Source organism: Corapipo altera, unplaced genomic scaffold, assembly GCF_003945725.1.
Source record: "Corapipo altera isolate COAL_440 unplaced genomic scaffold, ASM394572v1 308, whole genome shotgun sequence".
Classification (NCBI taxonomy): domain Eukaryota; kingdom Metazoa; phylum Chordata; class Aves; order Passeriformes; family Pipridae; genus Corapipo; species Corapipo altera.
The window spans coordinates 3,878,131-3,895,767 of NW_020884925.1; the positions used below are offsets into that span (position 1 = coordinate 3,878,131).

The window sequence follows — 17,637 nt, forward strand, 5'->3', positions numbered from 1 at the left end:
CATTGTTTAGGACCCAAGCACACACCACGGGACCAGAACAGCACTGCAGTGCGGTTGGCAGCACACTCAGCTGTGTGAGACTCGTGGCCCAGTGCCAACAGCTCCTCTGTTCTGCTCCACTCTCTGGGTGGCCTTGGGCCCTACCCTGCAAACTATTACCAGCACAGCCCTTCCCTGCTGGAAGCAGCCCACTGATCCAGCAGCACCAGCCCAAGCCACGCTCTCAGAGCTCAGTGAGCTGACATTTCATCTTGTGCTAAGGAAGGAAGGACTAAGATTGGAGTGATTTACCTCTGCACCACTGCTGCTTGGAGCTGTGCACTCTCAGCCTCCATCACAAGGCACTGTAGGAGCCTTGTAAAATATATTCTGCTTCCCAAAACCACAAGGGAAACACGAAGCCAGGGATTTCACCCCTTCCATTCAGGACGATTTGGCAGCAGCCAATCAATCGTGTAAAAGCTTGCAATGCTACCGAGTTCCTCCCTTTGCAACACAATGAAAAAAAGCCAGACCTGCCCCAGTACATCTTCCCTCTGACTCCCACTTAACCTGAAGTTATTACGTGTTACTTTACCCTTTCAGCAGAAGCTGATAAGTCACCTCTCTTCAGCTGCCTGCTAAGAGTCCACTAATGGAAATTCTTTGGTGATCTGGAAGGTTATCTGCACCTGCCTACTGCCAAGCTCCTTGCTGCTGGAAGGATGGGCAGCACCAACTTTCAGCAACATACTGCAGGAAAAGAAGCAGTAAAAATTATTTTTCAAGTTCTGAAGTTGCCCACTGACAGACCTCACAATTCAAAGACACCCACATGTAGAAATCAGCAACCAGCAGTGAAAAAGTTGGGTGAAAGGATCTTTTATGAAGGTGACACGTGACTTTGGAAGGTTTATCACAGTATTCAAATAAATTAACCCAAATTACCCGGTAAGATATACAAATACAGGGTAGTTCTTCGAAGAGCAAGGCCTTTAGGACTCATTTACACAGAGGTCTATGGGAGTTCTGCCATGGCCTTACCAAAACTAGTTTGGGTCAACAATGAATAATTTATAGCCTGCATTTTTATATAACCAGCACATCACAGGGAACCACACTGAGGGACACTGCACACATGCAGACTTCACACACAGAAAGCTGACATGATGAGAAACAAATCACAGGAGAGCAAAATTAAAAAAAATGTCCTAAAATGTGCATTTTATTTCATATCATTATACAATGTTTACAATACAGGTATACTTTTAAAACTGCTCAAAGAAAGTGTGAAAAAAAAAAAAAAGTGAGGCGAATATCGGTTTCAAAATTCCTCCCCCTCCCCAAAATCCACACAAATAAAATACATTTTAAACAATCTCTTCCAAATTAATGTTTTGTCCTGAATTTATTGAATCTTTCATTTCAACATGAAAAATACAATTGAATGAATACTCAAGGTGAAATGCTGACCTACACTTCTGTATTGAGTTGCAAGAACATAATTTAAAACCTCCAGGAGCCTTCACTTGTCTCTGTTGCTCACACACCTTCGTTTTACTGAATTAGAAGGCACAGAAAGTCCAAATTCTCACAGATCAGTAAAATTCTGGTAAAAATAAATTACTGTGCTGGACAACTCCTGACTTGTCTGATATCAAACAAAAGACTTCAGAAGAACCTTTTGTTCAAAATAGCACCATTTCCAACTGATCTCTCCTGCACACCAATCATTCTTCTTGGGTCAAAACTGTAGTTGGCACTTGAGGTGGGACACTTTCTGCCACGGCCAGGATTCTTCAAAGACTAAGCACACTGAGTTGCTGAACTCTCTACAGAGTGTAGGTAACATTTTTGTTGGGAAATGGCACATTTAAACCATAATGTAACGTAGCTTAACCCGCATATGGCTTGCCCAGTTTGGTGTTTCCCTGACCCCTGCTTGGTACTTTAGCAGATGTTCCTGTGACTGTGGTGAAACTAAAATAAAGACACGTTTAATGGGGCTTCACGGCAAGCAGGTGTAAAAATAACAAAACAAACAATGTGGTTGCTGCTAAGAAGGTTTTCACATGTTGTTTAACTCCAGTAAAGTTTGATCCAGCATCTGATGCATATTAAGGTTTTCTTCTTTGGCATGTGCCACTTTCTCTGTTGTGGGATTAGAAAATTAAAACATGAATAGCAGTTCTTTGGAGGCACTGATTCTCAGAACATGAAGGCATGCAATCATCACTGCTCTCAGAGGGTTTAGAAAGTTAAGAAATGTGCATGCTCATAAATACCAATGTTCCCAGACAACACAACCAGAGAGAATTCCAAATTAATTAAACAAACAACAAGTAATGCAAGTTTAGCACTGTTTACAGCTGCATTTGTTAAGGAAATGCACTGCCACCAGAGATGCAATTCTTGCATGTTCTGGAAGCTCTCTGCTTATAGGAATGTGTAAATGGCTTTTAAAAATTATTATTTTTTAAAGTAGCAATAAAGAAAATAATTAAGTTCTTTGCAGATCTCTACTTTAAGTTTCATAGAATTCAGAAATGCAAAGAACGAAAAAAATAAAAATATTCTCTTCTTCAGTGAAGTGACCTTTAAGAAATTTATTTCTTCTAGAAAATAAATAAAATTGAAGTTAGTAGCTTTATGCTGCATGCACACTTTTATAGGACAGTCATTTAACACACTTATTTAATACAATAAATGAGCATAATGTTCTAGAGGTGCATCCTACCAGAGTCCAGTACAGTAATTTCACACTACTGCAAGCATACCTTCAAACTGATCAGGATTTTCAGGTGGAGCTCCCATGCTTTTTTATTTTTCCCCTCAAGTCAAATACAAGCCCAGTTCATAGAAATGCAAAGTTATGGCATCAAAGTCTCCAGACAACAACACAGCTGTAAGGATCCTTTAAGTTGGTTTGGAAACACACAAATTTGAATCCTGGTATTTTTCTCTCATTCTAGTAAAAATCTCAGGGCCAATTCATGTTGTCTCAGGCAATCTGAGTGCCTGACTGAGGCTGTTAATTTTTGGATACTCTCAGGGAAATGCTGTTCACTGAAGTGGAAAGAAGCCACTGCCCAGCCAAGAGCTCAGTGCTCCTCCAGAGCAGGTGTGCACACACACAATGAAAAGCCTCATCCAGGAGAAGCATTTTCATATTTTTCCCAAGAGAAACTGAGAATTTCATTTATCATTTTACCGCATCATCAACAGCTCAAAAAAGAAAAATGAAAAAATCAATTCCTAGGTTTCTTGCTTATTTCTACTTTTAGTGATTGGTTCTTAAAGAAAATTTGGAAGAGGGTGTTTTTAAACAAGTTAACAATATGGTCACACTAAGGTTTAATCCTCATTCAAGGCCAGCTTTAGTTCATTAGTTAGGCGACTGTTTTGCTCAAGTTGCTGGTAGAGTTGGTCTGTACAGGCAGCAAGCAGGTTAGAAGGGAAAAAAAGAGGCAGAATGAAGACAGATTAGACAGAGAAAACAGTTAAATAAGAGTTAATAAAGAAACTGGTCACATGACAGACAGTTCAGTAACATACAGAGAAACATTTTACCTTTGTTTCTACAACTCTAGTAATTAAATAGCTACTCCAAGGAACAGCTATTATACCGTGTGAAGAACTGGCTAAGAATCCTGCTGTGGGGAACAGCTGTGGGACACAAAAACTGGAACAGGAACACAACTGCAGCCTTATTCCAACAGCTAACCAAGTCCTGCTTTAGTCTTTTGTACAGTGTGTGGAAGATTTGTTTCATGAGTGCCATCTTTCTCTGTAAACTCTTTTAAGGTGTGGTGGAACCTCATCTGCCAGTGGAGGGAGAGCAACTGCATCACAACCAGCAGAAATAACAGCAGGAGATGCCAGGAGCCACCTACCACCGGGTCTGACTCAGCCCATACGCCCTTCCTAGGGAATCTGATGGCTGAAATGCTATTTTTGGTTAGGAAAATATACTTCTATTACTGCTATCAGCACCTTTTGATAACTTTAAATTGCCCAGTTGTGCTCTGCAAGAAAACAGACCCACACATTTGGTGAAAATGAAATGGAGGGATGAAAACCTGTGTTGCTCAAATACAGCAGAGAGGACGAGTCATGTTCACACAGAACAGCCAGGACTATGTTGTGACAGCACAGTTAGTGAGTTCTGCAGAGTGAAAGAACATTCTACAATGGCTTTTCACTGTCTTGTGTTCTCAAAGTGCCCATATTCTCCTCAATAGCCTAGATTCAAACTGCACTCCTGACCTCTTGATCCCAGATTATTCCCCTCCAGGAAATGACTGTTTCTGATTCTTTTCCACAAGCTTCCTAACAGCTTCCACAGAAATGCTCTTCCCCTGCAGGCACTGGACACAGCAAAGGCAAAGCTGTGCAATGAGCTGGGCTGCAGGACATGCTTGTGTGCTGAGTAACTCCTCCCAGCTTCCTCCCCAGCCCAAAGTCCAACAGCCAGCACAGTAAAACCAGGGCACGTTTCACAGCTCTGATTCGGGACCAGTAACAACTGGGGCTTGTCTCTCTCGTCAGGATAGTGTCAGATATATACGTGGAAAAAAACATCAAAACCTCAGAGTAACTAAAATTTCACTTTGGCAAAGTGTATTTAGTTGTTATTCAAACACGACATTTGAACTGAGAACTTGATGCTTACCTCCACCACAGGAAACCCCTCCCTAACTGAGGCAGAGATTTACACTATTCCTCAATGTCCAAAATGAGACTAAAACCCCCAGGTAAAACAGGAAAGCGTTTCCTGAGTGTAAAGCAAGCCCTGGATCCCCCCCAGTCTGTCTGGGCTGTCCTTTGGCACAGAGGCAGAGCCCTGTCAGCCAAGCCTGTGTTCAGGCTCTGGTGCAGACCCAGCAAGGCTCAGCCTCAGCTCAGCAGAGCCCAGGCAAACCAGAGCCCACGTGGGAGGTGGAACATCACCACCAAGGGGGACAGGAGTGCTGGAACACCCTGCAGGGAGAAACCAGCAGTGCTCTGGGCAGTCAGGATCAGTGCAGCAGGACCAGCCAGGAACTCTGCACACTGGGTGCCTGCACTGCACTGCCCTTCCCAGCACTCTGCTCTCCTGCAGCACAGAGCTGATCACGTGTGACTGACAGAAAAGGGAAAAATTAAATACTGATGTCCAAAATTATTACGTTAAAAATTGCCAGGGTCCTACAATGGGTTTTGGGCTTTTTTTTTACTCTTCTTAAGAAACAACACTATTGCAAGGAATTGAGGGGGAAAACAACACTTACTGCATCTCAGCTGATGAGCAGTAACTTACTGAACTTTACTGCTTGAGCTACCTCTGACTGCTGACACACATCCTGCTCTTGGGCTTCTCCCCAGGGCCAGCAACAAAAGGATGTGTCGTGGGATAGAAAACTGGGATGCATCCATTTGCAAGCCTTATTTGGAAAACAAGTTTTGGGGAAGAGAGAAAATCTAGTCTAGACTGCACTGCTGAATCATCTTGGAGCTGAACAAGAAAGACACATTTACAGTATTCTACAAGTTAAAAACTACGGTTCAGCTATAATAAGTTTATTTAGCTTTGGTGACTTAGGAACTTTAGCAACTTATAGAGTGACCAGAAATCAATCCAGTTTAAACTGATTCACTTTAACATGAAATGGAAAATAACTCCTTTCACTGTAAAGAAAATGAAGTTAAAATAAGGCAATAAACTCCCTAATTGCAAATGGAAGTATAAAAAAAAAGCCAAGTGTCAGTATTTAATGCTTCATCCTAAATTAGGCACTGAAAAATCAGCTGAAAGCCAATGTTCAGGCTTTCAAACCTGAAACCCATGATGTTCCACTTTGCAGCAGAATCATTACATTAATAGTATAATCCTGAGTTTTCCTACTCCAGTTTTGAAACACTTCTCATGAGTCTGCAATCCAAACTCACAAGTCTGAACTAAGCCCAGGAGAGGAAAACTACTGAAACCTCCCTGATGAACTTTCCAATCCTATCATGCCACTCAAGAAAAATACATTGAACCCCCCCCAAAAGTTAGCAAGTAACATGTTTGCTGAATTAAATAAGGGTGAAAGAGGGAAAATTTTTTTGCAAGACAATTCAAGGACTATTTTTAGATGAAAAAAAACCTATTTAAATTTCTGATATTGTCCCTTTAAATCTGTCTCAAATTTTTAAGTCTTCAACACCAAGCAAGGAGCAAATTTCAGGCTTTAAAGTGAAAAATGTGGTGTCAAGGATGTAACTGTCCTCTCAGCCACGCTCCCACGACCAAGTGACCCCAAGGAAGAAGTGTCCTTGCAGATTTTGGCCTAACAATAACAACTGAAAAAATTCCCATTACATCTATTTGTCATTTTATCTGCCTCATATTTTGAGAAAAACTAAGATAATAACTAATAACTGGTTGCTTTTGACACCAAGAGTAGTACTCTCATCCCCCAGACTGCTCTCACTGGCTTGGCATTGTCAACCTTCAGGCAAAAGTGTTTGCAGATAAAAAAAATGAAGACACGGGAAAAAAAAAATAAATCCCTGCAGGCAAAAAAGAGCATTTTTTTATTAATAACTTAAATAGTTACTTAAATAAATAAAAGGCAAGGGAATAGCAAAAGGGATACAGCTGGGATGTTTATTTTACATTGAGAAATGTAGTTTTTGTACAGCAGAGCACAAAGAGAGCATGTTCTGAGACAGGTGTAGAGGAGGAGAGTCAACTAAGCTAGAGGACAGGACAATGAACCCATGAAACATCCAAAGCTTGGGAAGATGTTTTATCCAACCCGATGGGGATGTCTTTGGAGAATTGAAGCAAAGAAAATTATCTGCATGAAAAGAAAAAGTGAGATAAGGTAGAAAATGAAAAAAAAGGTGCAGTAAAGACTTCCAAAAAAGCAGCAACTGCACAGCAGAGCCCAGCATGCTGAGAGACTATACTACAGGAACAGCACACCATGCTGGGACTGGAATGTCCTCATGTAGCAGCAGAGTATAATTTAAAGTCTGTTTTCCATTTAGAAATATCCCAAATTGAAGAAATACTGTAATCTCTGTACACAGAGGAGGAAAAGAGAAATCCATTTGCTTGATAAACCACAGAGCAAAAGCATACCTTGAGAGGGAATTTAAAAACAAAACCAAAACCAAAGCATACGAAGCAGACAACATTAGACCTCTACTGAAATGTTGGTAGAGAGAGGGAGGAAAGCAGTGAACAGACAGGGGGATGAAAAAATGCAAAGAAACAAACATCTAAAATATGGGTGCACACAAAACACACTTCAAGCTCTGAAAAAAACCTTATGCCTTGTGGAAAGCATGCCAGCCTCCAAAAAGAAGTGCTGGGACTAAACATGGCACCTCATAAGTACCTGAGAGCCACAGCCCCATCCCCTCTGCCACGTCAGCTGTGCAGGGCTCATGCAAGGGCAAGGTGTGAGCATGGGAAGGTGGATGTGTGCTTTCCTGTCATTATTTTTCTCCTTATGGCTCAAGTTGGTATCACCACATTTTTGGTGTATGTAAATTAAATTACTATTACTATCCAGAAAACATGCAGAAGAAACCTATAAACAATTGTGACTTTAATGGGCTTAAATGACAAAGTATTTTAAATCGATTACAGCACTTGTAATTTAGTGATAACAAGTGAAATTTTCAGAGCAGTTAAGGCAATTTAGATAAACACTTTCCACTGTCATAAAAACAGAGAATATGGTTAAATCTAAATTACTTTGACATTTTTGTACAGAAATTTTGCCAGAGCAAAAAACTGTGACAGCAGGCAGAAGAGTACACTCCAAATCCAACACATACCAAGGCAATTTTCTCTGGTAAAATGAACAAGAGGGAGCTGGCAGACAATGCTTGAACAGAGGTGAACTGAAAGGACAGACAGAGCTACAAAGGAAAGGCAACCCCAGGACACACGGACTGCAGGCACCGAAGGAAAGAGTAACCACGAGCTTACAAAATCACCATGAGGATTTACCAGGCTAGGCAAAACACTCACCCACACTTTGCCACGGTAAAGAAATTGTTCATGGTATTTTGTACACCTAAGTCTTGCTAAAGGAATGAGTCTCCCACTGCACAGGGGGGACCATTTCACAAGCCGGCACCGCGCAATCAGTGAGGGCAGGGAAGCGGCAGCGGGGACAAGCTGGGAGGACATTTACATGGAAGTCATATCATTGAGAGCGTGGTCCAGCTCCTCACTGATGGCTTTGTACTTCAGTTTCTGAGCATACAGCTCATCTAATGGTCCCCCCGGGAAGGCAGGTGTGCAAGGGAATGGAGCGTGACCATGGGTGGAAGGTGAAGGTGGTGGCACGGGGGACACCGTCCAGAAGCCGCAGGAAGAGGGGAGAGGGCACAGAAAGAGGTGTTGTGACAGACAACATGAAAGAAAACCACAAAGTTAGAGAATAAAAGAAAAAAAAAGAAATCAGGAGTGAACAGTCTTGTGTGACAAGTTCATTAGCTGCACTGCCAGTGGGGCAGCCTGTGATACAGAGAAAACAAGGAAAAAAGGGAAAAAAAATCCATGTTTTGCTGCCCTGGATTTTTGCTTTAAGGCACGTTAGGAGGGCACACAGGAGGCAAGGGAGAAAAGAGCCAAAAATGGGGCTCAAGGAGGATGTTACCATTTCCCACCACTGTTTTTCCAAACCACTCTGGTTTGTGTGCTGGCATAAACTCAGCTTCTTACAGCAATTTTTGTTCCTTCTAAACACTTATCCTTCTTCTCTGCTTCCTTTCTGAGTCAGTGATCACAAATTTTCAGCAGCTACCTACATATTCCACAGCCTTCATGCAGAATTCAGCCTGCCACACCAAGCAATTAAGCTTCTTAAAATCCTAGACTTGGTGTAAGGCATCTAAATAGCAACCTCCATGTAACTTCTAATTACAAAGCCCTACTGAATTATTTTCTCTGGAGGCAGGAAGCACATTCTGCTATTCTACTGCAGTTCTGATAGTTTTATCAAAACCTTAAAACAAACTCTCTGAAGTTAAACAAGCTGTCCTTCTCATGATGTATACAATCTATTAGCTTTACTGAAAACCAACAACTGGTCTATGTCACAAAATGCCTGCCCTGACCCACACTTGGCACAGTATTAAATTAGGTTAGCTTGCTACATTCCTAATTATTGCAAACATAACACAGCTCTTTGGTAAGATGATAATAACACTTACCATCTGATCCTTCACCCTACACACTTATATACCTCCAAGTAGAAGAGTGTAAAGCAAAAAAAATGAAAGGAGTCTTAAGAACATGAGAGAAAAAGGAACAGGCAAGAGCAAAACACTGTTCACCTGAAGCATTTAAGTTCTCAATATATTTCAACTGGAAAATGTTTCGCCTATTTTGCTCTTTAGGCAGACCCATTTGTAAAAGTGGGACAAGTCAGGCCAGTAGAACTGGGTAATGAAAAAAAACCAAACCAAACCCAACCCACCCAACCCCCCAACAGCAGAATAAGAGACATGTATTTCTATAGTAAGTAAAAACCAAAAGCCCATACCTTCTAGGTCATCAATGCTCTTCTCCAGCTTGGTTACTGACCTCTCAGCAAACTCAGCACGGGTCTCAGCCTGGGGTCAAGACAAACACAGACTGCTTTAGGAAACACACACTCAGTACTTAGGAACAGTGCAGCAACAGTTCACATGGGGAAAAAAGTACCATGAGAGGAGGCAAATATATACTAGTTTTTAGGAGGGACATTTAACACTAAACTCTTTCCAAAATTATGTGTTCACTCTTAAGGCAAAGTAGTGTTTATACTAAAAGAATCAAATGTCCATTAGAAGACACATTGCAAAGAACAGCTCTAATTTTACCTCCTTCAGTTTGTCAGTCAGAACTTTAATCTCCTCTTCATATTTGTCTTCTTTCTGCGAGTACTGTAATTAGAAAGAGGATCACTGGTATTAGACCAGGTATTCTAAATACACCAGAAAACCCACATTTGAAACTCTCTTCTAATAGATCATGTGTACACAAGAAACTAACATGGCTAAAACTATATTAATTCCAGTTGCAAGGCTGTGGTAATGCAGTTCATTACAAGAGTCAAACTTCCCTTGAGATGTATTCCAGTGTAATAAGGTGGGAACTCCAAGCAGAAATTAGTACTACATTTTTTCTAAAGAGGAGTATTGTTTGGAGAAACTCAATATTAGTACACAATGCCAGCTGGAGGGTAATTCCATAAATAATATTTAATCCTGTCAGAGTACTTAAGAGAACGTGTGGCCAACTAATACTGACCTATTTGGAACTGGGAGATACGCTGTGAGAGCCAAATATGAATTGAGTAGTGAGTCCAAGTGCTCCTACAGACAATGGCCCTGCTGAAATGCTGCAGTGACCAGCATTTCCATATAAAGGAAACCCCACAGGCCAGATGACAAGTAAGGGACACATTCTCACATAAGTCTCTATCCTACCTTCTCAGCCTGAGCCTCCAGCGACTTCAGGTTGTTGGTCACAGTTTTCAACTCCTCTTCAAGCTCAGCACATTTGCTGTTATTTCGGAGGGAAGGCAGGAAAGGGGCGGATGGAAGATTCAGTCAAGCAAAAGAAACAGGAGAAAATAGGGGGAAAAGATAGAGAAAAATGAAAACAATTACGGGGCAAAAGAACGGCCTCAAAAGCAGCTGATCCATCACAGATTGAAAGCGGCTCTTTGTGATGCCAAATATCACTTCAAGTGCACATTAAGACAATGACCAGACAGAAATTTCTCTACAGCCCTTGGCTCACACAGAAACATTTACGGAGCTTTTACACATGAGACAGTTCAGCTTCTTTTGGCTGCACAGGAGATCAGTTTTAAAGGTAAAAATGAATAAATAAACAAAAAAGAGACCAAAGAAAATCACCAAAGCAAGATGCAAAGAGAGTGAAGAGCATAGCAAGGACTGATTTGTTACTACTGAGTGAGCTAACCAGCTATGGAAGCTGAAAGACTTGGGTTGCAGTTAAACCTAAGAACTGTTTATTAGTGTCAGTACCTTATCCTCTGCAGCCATTAATGCTTTCAAGGTTTGATCCATTATTCTTAACTGTTCTTCCAGCTGTCGGACTTGGCTGTTAGTGAACACATGAAATGCACAAAAGCCATTCACAAAATCAGTGTGCAGGTACAGCATGCAGTGACAAAACACAAACAACACATTTACTTCGTTTACTTCAACGATTACAGTAAATGAGCAAAACGGCAAAACATAGCTTGGAGCTGAACACACAGTGTGCTGCCAACAGTCCATGCTGTTATAGTCATCCTGGGGCACCCCACAAGAGGCACTTCAACACTTACCTTTCTGACAGCTCAGCACGCTCCTCAGCCCGCTCCAGGTCGCTCTCAATGATCACCAGCTTACGAGCCACCTACAAGAGAACCCCCTGGACAGTCAGACATTATGTTGCTGCAGCACAGGTCACCTGCTTCTAGAGCCAACTAAGCAGGGGGTTGGGTCTCTTTTCGTTTTTCTGGTCAACACACGAGTTTTGATTCTGTGACATCTTCATTATTCATTTGAATCTCAGTTATCCGACATTTTTCAAGACCTCTCATTCACCAAAAGGCAACTTCAAAATAAGTCTTTTTCTCCCTAAGAGCCTAGGGAACACTCTCAAACGTTCTGGCACAAAGCTCAAAGCACAGATCTCCTGCCACCTTGTCCCCTGAGGTGTACAGGTGTCCATTTCTCCTTCCACAACAGCTGTGAAGAGTGGTGTTTGTGACCCTTTGAACTTAAAGGGCAAAGGAGGGAAAAATAAGGTACAGGCACAGCCTAATGGACTTTAGAAAGAGGTGAGCTGCCCTCAGGAACTGACCTCTTCATACTTGCGGTCGGCCTCTTCAGCAATGTGCTTGGCCTCTTTGAGCTGGATCTCTTGGATTTCCATCTTCTCTTCATCCTTCTGGGCTCTATTTTCAATGACCTTCATTCCTCTGAAAGATGTGAAAAACAGGAAATGCGAGGGTCAGGGCTTGCCAGTTTATCTCCAGCCCCACTGCTGGTGGAGTGAGACTTGCAGACAGCTGCATTAAGGTGAATGAAGAACATCACACAGTTGAGTCCTCACACCATAGATCTAGCCCTGTGCACTCCCACCCAACAGTCCAAGGAACAAAACATGTCTTAAGAGGAAAGAAAGTGTGATTTGTTTAGCTCTCAACCACAGTTCAGCTGTACTGTCCTTTTTTCATTTTAAATTGAATGAAAACTCATCTTACAGAAAGGTAAATAAAGGGTCTTGCTTCTCAAGACCTAGTAGGATGACTGAAAACATCTGTGCTTTTACACTCACCATGAAACAGCATGCTACAACCATTGCAGGACTGACAAGAACCATGTTTATGGGACAGACTCCCCTGAGTTTTGCCATGTCAGAGCTCTAGAACACTGGAGCTCTCTGTGCTCTGCATAAGCACAATTTTAACTCCTTCATAACAGGAAACACTGTGTGTTGCACATCTGACCCAAATTCTCTAAGTGTTTCAAAACACACTGTGGGTCTCTGGTGCTTTTCTGTTCAACAGGTTGCATAGTTAGTGAGGCAGAAATACATATGCAGAATATGTAGGTTTCTTTCACAATGAAAGGTATTATCACAGATAAAAAATACAATCTACAGAAGAGAGATGATCTTCCAAAGTCACAAATCTTGAGTTCCTAACTCACATTATGGACTTCTGGAAAGCTGAAGGAATTATAAGCCTCTTTCCTTTGCTCACCTTCATGTACTAATCTTGCCAACAGGAGAATCAAAGCCTCTTCCAGCACTTTGCTATTCTCCAGGTGAGATTTTCTACCCACAATGAAATCCAGAGTCGCCCAACAGCACAAGAAGTTGTCATCCAAACAGAGAAATCTGGGCTTGGTCAGCCAGTTTTCACAGGATGTGACATGATTCATCACAGGGCCTACCCCACTCAAACCTCATCTTTACAACTGAAAAGGAATTCAAGCCTACATATTTTGGACACTCCTCCAGACAAGCTGTAACTGAAGTCCACGTACACAAAGGCACAGTAGATTACACACGTTCAGAGACACAGGAGTGGTCTAATTTACTTCCCGACCCACACCCTGGCAATTAGGATCTTTGTCACGAGGGTAACGATCCATTCAGGAGTGGCCCCACCCACCTTTCACTCTCATCTGCAGCCTTCTCAGCCTCCTCCAGCTTCTGCAGGGCAGTGGCCAAGCGCTCCTGAGCCCGATCCAACTCTTCCTCAACCAGCTGGATGCGTCTGTTCAGAGAAGCCACCTCGCTCTCAGCCTAAGCACGCGAAGAACAGAAATTAGTTCACAATAAGGCACACATCACCTCTTGTAAGACTGTCCCATTTACCTGCTAGTGCCATTTAACAGCACTTCCCTAATGCCTGACTTCAGCCACTGTGAAATCCCTACACATGGATGTACCTGCCCTCATTGAATTGTGAAGTTATTGCTTAACAGAGGAAAAAGTGATTAATGCTTCCTTTCAATGAAGCACATTGAGGACTGTACAATTTGTACTAGAAAGAACTGCACTGGAAGAATTATGCACTGTTACCTGAATATTTTCTGTTATTGTATTTGCAGACATTAATCACAGACCTCTCCTTTTGTTTGTTAAATCAACACAAACCAATTATGAGCCTTCTATTATCCCAAATCCTTTATTTGTGACCTTTCACCACATTTGGGTAAGAATTGTCCCAGTGTTTCCTGGAATTCCACAAGAAGGGTTCAGCGTAAACACACAAAAATACACCTGGATCAGCTGCCACAGAGAGAGCAGGAGAACATTTAAGAAGTGTCTCCGTACCCTGAAGTTTTATTTACAGGCAAATTATGCAAGACCTGCTAAAAAAGGCACCAGCAGAGGCTACATCTCAAGAAGGGCCCTGGTACAGGCAACAACCACTTAAAACACCTTCTCCTTTTGTTTTTTCCCTATAGTGCCATCCTCAAAATTCCTCTAAATTTGCCTCTCTGGCATTATTATCTGTTCACCTAATCTTCTGTACAACCCTTGCAACTCATCTGCCTCTTACCACTACAAGCTCTTACTTCTGACATCTTCAAAACTACCCTTGTTTAAGTTGCAGACTAAGTTCTACAACAGCCTCCTCACAGTAATCTCATTATAAAACTTTATTTCAAAACTATATTAAGCACAAAATATATACGAAAAGGTCATTATTTTAAAAAGTTAATAATGTCAAAGAATAACTGTCTTAATTAGTACTGAAAATTAACATAGATGAGATATATATATATGCTATATATGAACATACACACATCTGAATTTCCTGTGATGTCTAGTTGAGGAGGGAACCAACCCTCCAGCAAAAGCAGATACCAGAAGTATCAATTTGGCACTTTTTCTTTTCTAACCAGAGGTAGCTGGATACAGTTGGCTGCAGTGAAAATTTTGCTGTACATAACAGAAGGAAGAGTAACTTACAGACCAGACAAGTAAAACCACCTTTGACATAACAGTAACAATGCCCCACTAGAATGACTGAAAGCAACACAGAAGCAAGGAAACAAATATGTCTTTGAACATTAATATGTATTGGCAGTGAACATGGAGAACCAGAAGAGACTTCATTCTTAGAGATCCATATTAATCCGAATATAGAATATTTTGCCATGTGTAGTCCAAGCCTGTCTTTTCAGATTTCTGGCTTTAAATAGCAAGAATTTGAACTTTCTGGTTTAAGAAAGAAAATAACCTTTCACAAATGTTACTCTTGGGAAATTTGTAATAATGTTGCCAGTTAATTATTATCACGCCAAGACTCCTCACCATGATAAGAACATACAATGTGCCTGGAAAACACCGGGTGAGTAAAGTTCAAGCTTTTACTTCCTGCTCCAGTAACTCACTCAGGATTTACCAACCAGCCTTATATGGCCCAAGTTATTCTTCTGCAGAGCAGGACTTCTCTCCTTATATGGCAAGGCAGGAAAAAACCCCAGTGACATTCAGGGGCACTCCCACAGCTACCAGACAAACACAACCTCCTGTGTGTCTGCCACACCACTTACACACACCACATATTTCCACAGTGAGAGATGACAGGGGTAAGGTACCATCGGGTGTTAATTATTACTATTGCAAGGGAGAGTCTGTTTTCCAGAAGAAGGAAGAAAAATGCATTTTGAAAATGCCTGTACTGGAGATAGAACAGATTCTTTTTTAAGGCAATGGCTGCTAATCACAGTCTTGAAACTTTTAACAATCTGGTTTAACAATCAAGAGCTGTAGGCTGTGATGTGTTTTGGCCACAGCTTTAGCTTTTTCATTGTTTGCTATCTGTACCTTGCACAGGAAGAAAATAAAACCCACATAACAACCCTGGCTGGTCACATGCTGTACACGTAAGGACTGCACTGAGGGAAGGGTCAGATTCACACCTCTGCTCTCTTCTGCAAAGCTCCCAAAGCCTCCCTCCTCAAGCATACAGAAATACAGCTACAACAATAAAAAACCCTACTGTAAAAAAGGCACACATCTACCTGTGCCTGGGAGTTCAGTTTTCCACCTTTATCCACCCCAGCACTGACCCCTCCAAACAAAAACTTAAGTACCATGCAAATGCACTCTGCAGAATTCCACATCATCCACACGAACCAACTCCAGGGAAGACACAAACACTAACCTTTAGGGCCCTTTATAGCAATGTAGCTGAGCTCTTAAGGGAAGACTTTACCAGCGAGCTACCATCACTTCTCCAGCACTATTCCTTCTGCCACAAAGCTTCCCATTTCAATAGAAATCTCCTTATGTGTTGTTTAGAATAATATTATGTTACTGAAAGTAGAATAACTGGTGTCCTTTACTCCACCAAACTTAGAAAATGAATACAAGTTTTTTTAAAGACAGGAAGTCTTATGAAACCAGTTAATGACTGTGACATGGTCCTTCACCAAAAAAAATGGATATGCCAAGTGAGCTGCAAGAATGCAGTAGTTACACAAGCATAGTAGCCATATTTTGCTCCGTCAGGAAGATCACCTGCAAGTAATCTGCAGGCTCTTCCTCTGAAATTGCTGCCTGGAATGTGCAGGAAGCCCCATGTTATAAGGAAATCTAATAATCGCCATTTTTTCTATTGCAATAAACGACACAAGAAAGTTGTTCTTTTGCTTCCCTTTCATACAACCACAGAAGACACTCAAACTGCCTCGAAGGATACTGCACATTTTATAGCAGGAAACATTAAATTACAGCTGCTAGAATTCCCCAAGGTCAGTGGCAAGACAAACAACAGCCCTATCAGGTTTTTTTGCTGTGACTGCCACACATAACTACATCTCTCTGCTCTCTAAGTTGCTCACCCCCGATCTCATCTCTGCCTAAACCCAAGCGTGCTGTTCCTTTCCCATCCCAGCAAGCAGCTCTGAGGAGCAGCACCCAGCAGAGCTGTTCAGCCACCCGATCACACTGTTGTGCGTTCAGGTGCCGGGGCCATCTCAGGTTCAGCCCCAGGTACGTAACTTCCCAAGTGTCGCCATGCTGATTCCCAGATGAGCTCGCTTGGATGGCAAAAGAGAACTAGGACTTGTGGGGGAAAAAAAAAAAAAAGAAAATCACAAAAGCTTGCTCAGAACCTGACACAAAGCACGGAATCGCAAGCACCTCGCCTAGACTCAGGCTCGCAGCAGCCGGGCGCTGTGCTGCGGGTCCGCGGAGCGGGGCAGGCACCGCACCCCCGCCCGCCCCGCAGCCCCCGGGGCCGCCCGCGGCAGGAACGGCGGCGAAGGAAAGGTCGGGGAGCCCCGCGGAACGAGGGTCCCCCGCCCGCTCCCCCCGGGCCGAGGGGCGGCCGTACCTCCTCCCGCAGCGCCCGCTCCTGGTCCACCTCCCGCTGCAGCCGTCCCGCCCGCTCCTCGGCCGCGTCCGCCTGCTCCTGCAGGCTGCGGATCTTCCTGCGCACGGCCTCGAGCGAGCTCATCGCCGCCATTCCCGCCGCGCCCTGCCCGTCCTGCCGCCCGCCCGGCCCGGCCCGGCCCGGCCCGGCCCTGCCCTGCCCTGCCCGGCCCTGCCCGCCTCCCTCCGCGGCCCCGGAAGTCCCCCCGCGCCGAGCGCTCCGGGGCGGGGCCGGCACCGGCACCGGCATCGGCATGGGAGCGGGGCGGGACCGGGCACGGCCGGCGGGGAGGGGCCGGGCACGGCCGGGGATGGGCCGGTCCAGCCGGGAATGGGCTGATCCTGCCTGGGGTCCTGCCGGGGATGGGCCGATCCAGCCGGGAATGGGCTGGTCCTGCCTGGGGTCCTGCCGGGGTTGGGCCGGAGATGGGCCGATCCAGCCGGGAATGGGCTGGTCCTGCCTAGGATCGCGCCGGGGATCGCCGGTGCCGCCGCTCCCGCTCGGGCCGGGGCTGTGCCGGGGCTGTGCCGGGGCAGTGCCAGTCCCGCTGCGGGCCGGGGATGTGCCGAGGATGAACCAGGGCTGTGCCGGTCCCGGTCAGGGCTGTGCTGGGGCTGTGCCGGGCATGGGCTTTGCCGATCCCGCCGATGCACTCGGGCCGGAGACGGGCCGTGCCGGGGATGGGCTGTACCGGGGCTGTGCCGCTCCCGGTCGGGGCTGTGCCTATCCCGGGCTGTGCCTATCCCAGGGCTGTGCCTATCCC

The 17,637-nt window shown here is 43.9% G+C and overlaps 1 protein-coding gene across 8 annotated transcripts in view; it reads right to left on the bottom strand.

Annotated features, from left to right (window-relative positions):
* Window positions 1-1,188: 1,188 nt before the first annotated feature.
* The window catches only part of TPM1 (tropomyosin 1), a 20,450-nt gene continuing 4,001 nt past the window's right edge, over window positions 1,189-17,637 (bottom strand). Inside the window, exons 3-10 of one of the 8 annotated variants that reach the window (XM_027657687.1) lie at window positions 13,152-13,285; window positions 11,834-11,951; window positions 11,313-11,383; window positions 10,441-10,516; window positions 9,832-9,894; window positions 9,513-9,582; window positions 8,157-8,235; window positions 6,584-6,803 (exon numbers count right to left, since the gene is read on the bottom strand). In XM_027657687.1, the coding sequence (XP_027513488.1) occupies window positions 6,800-6,803; window positions 8,157-8,235; window positions 9,513-9,582; window positions 9,832-9,894; window positions 10,441-10,516; window positions 11,313-11,383; window positions 11,834-11,951; window positions 13,152-13,285 (615 nt within the window). In that variant the 3' untranslated portion in view covers window positions 6,584-6,799. Of the gene's footprint in view, window positions 2,131-3,308; window positions 3,408-6,582; window positions 6,804-8,152; window positions 8,236-9,512; window positions 9,583-9,831; window positions 9,895-10,440; window positions 10,517-11,007; window positions 11,084-11,312; window positions 11,384-11,833; window positions 11,952-13,151; window positions 13,286-17,637 lie in introns of those variants that run through there. The other 7 variants (XM_027657689.1, XM_027657688.1, XM_027657692.1 and 4 more) reach the window with 7 other exon arrangements.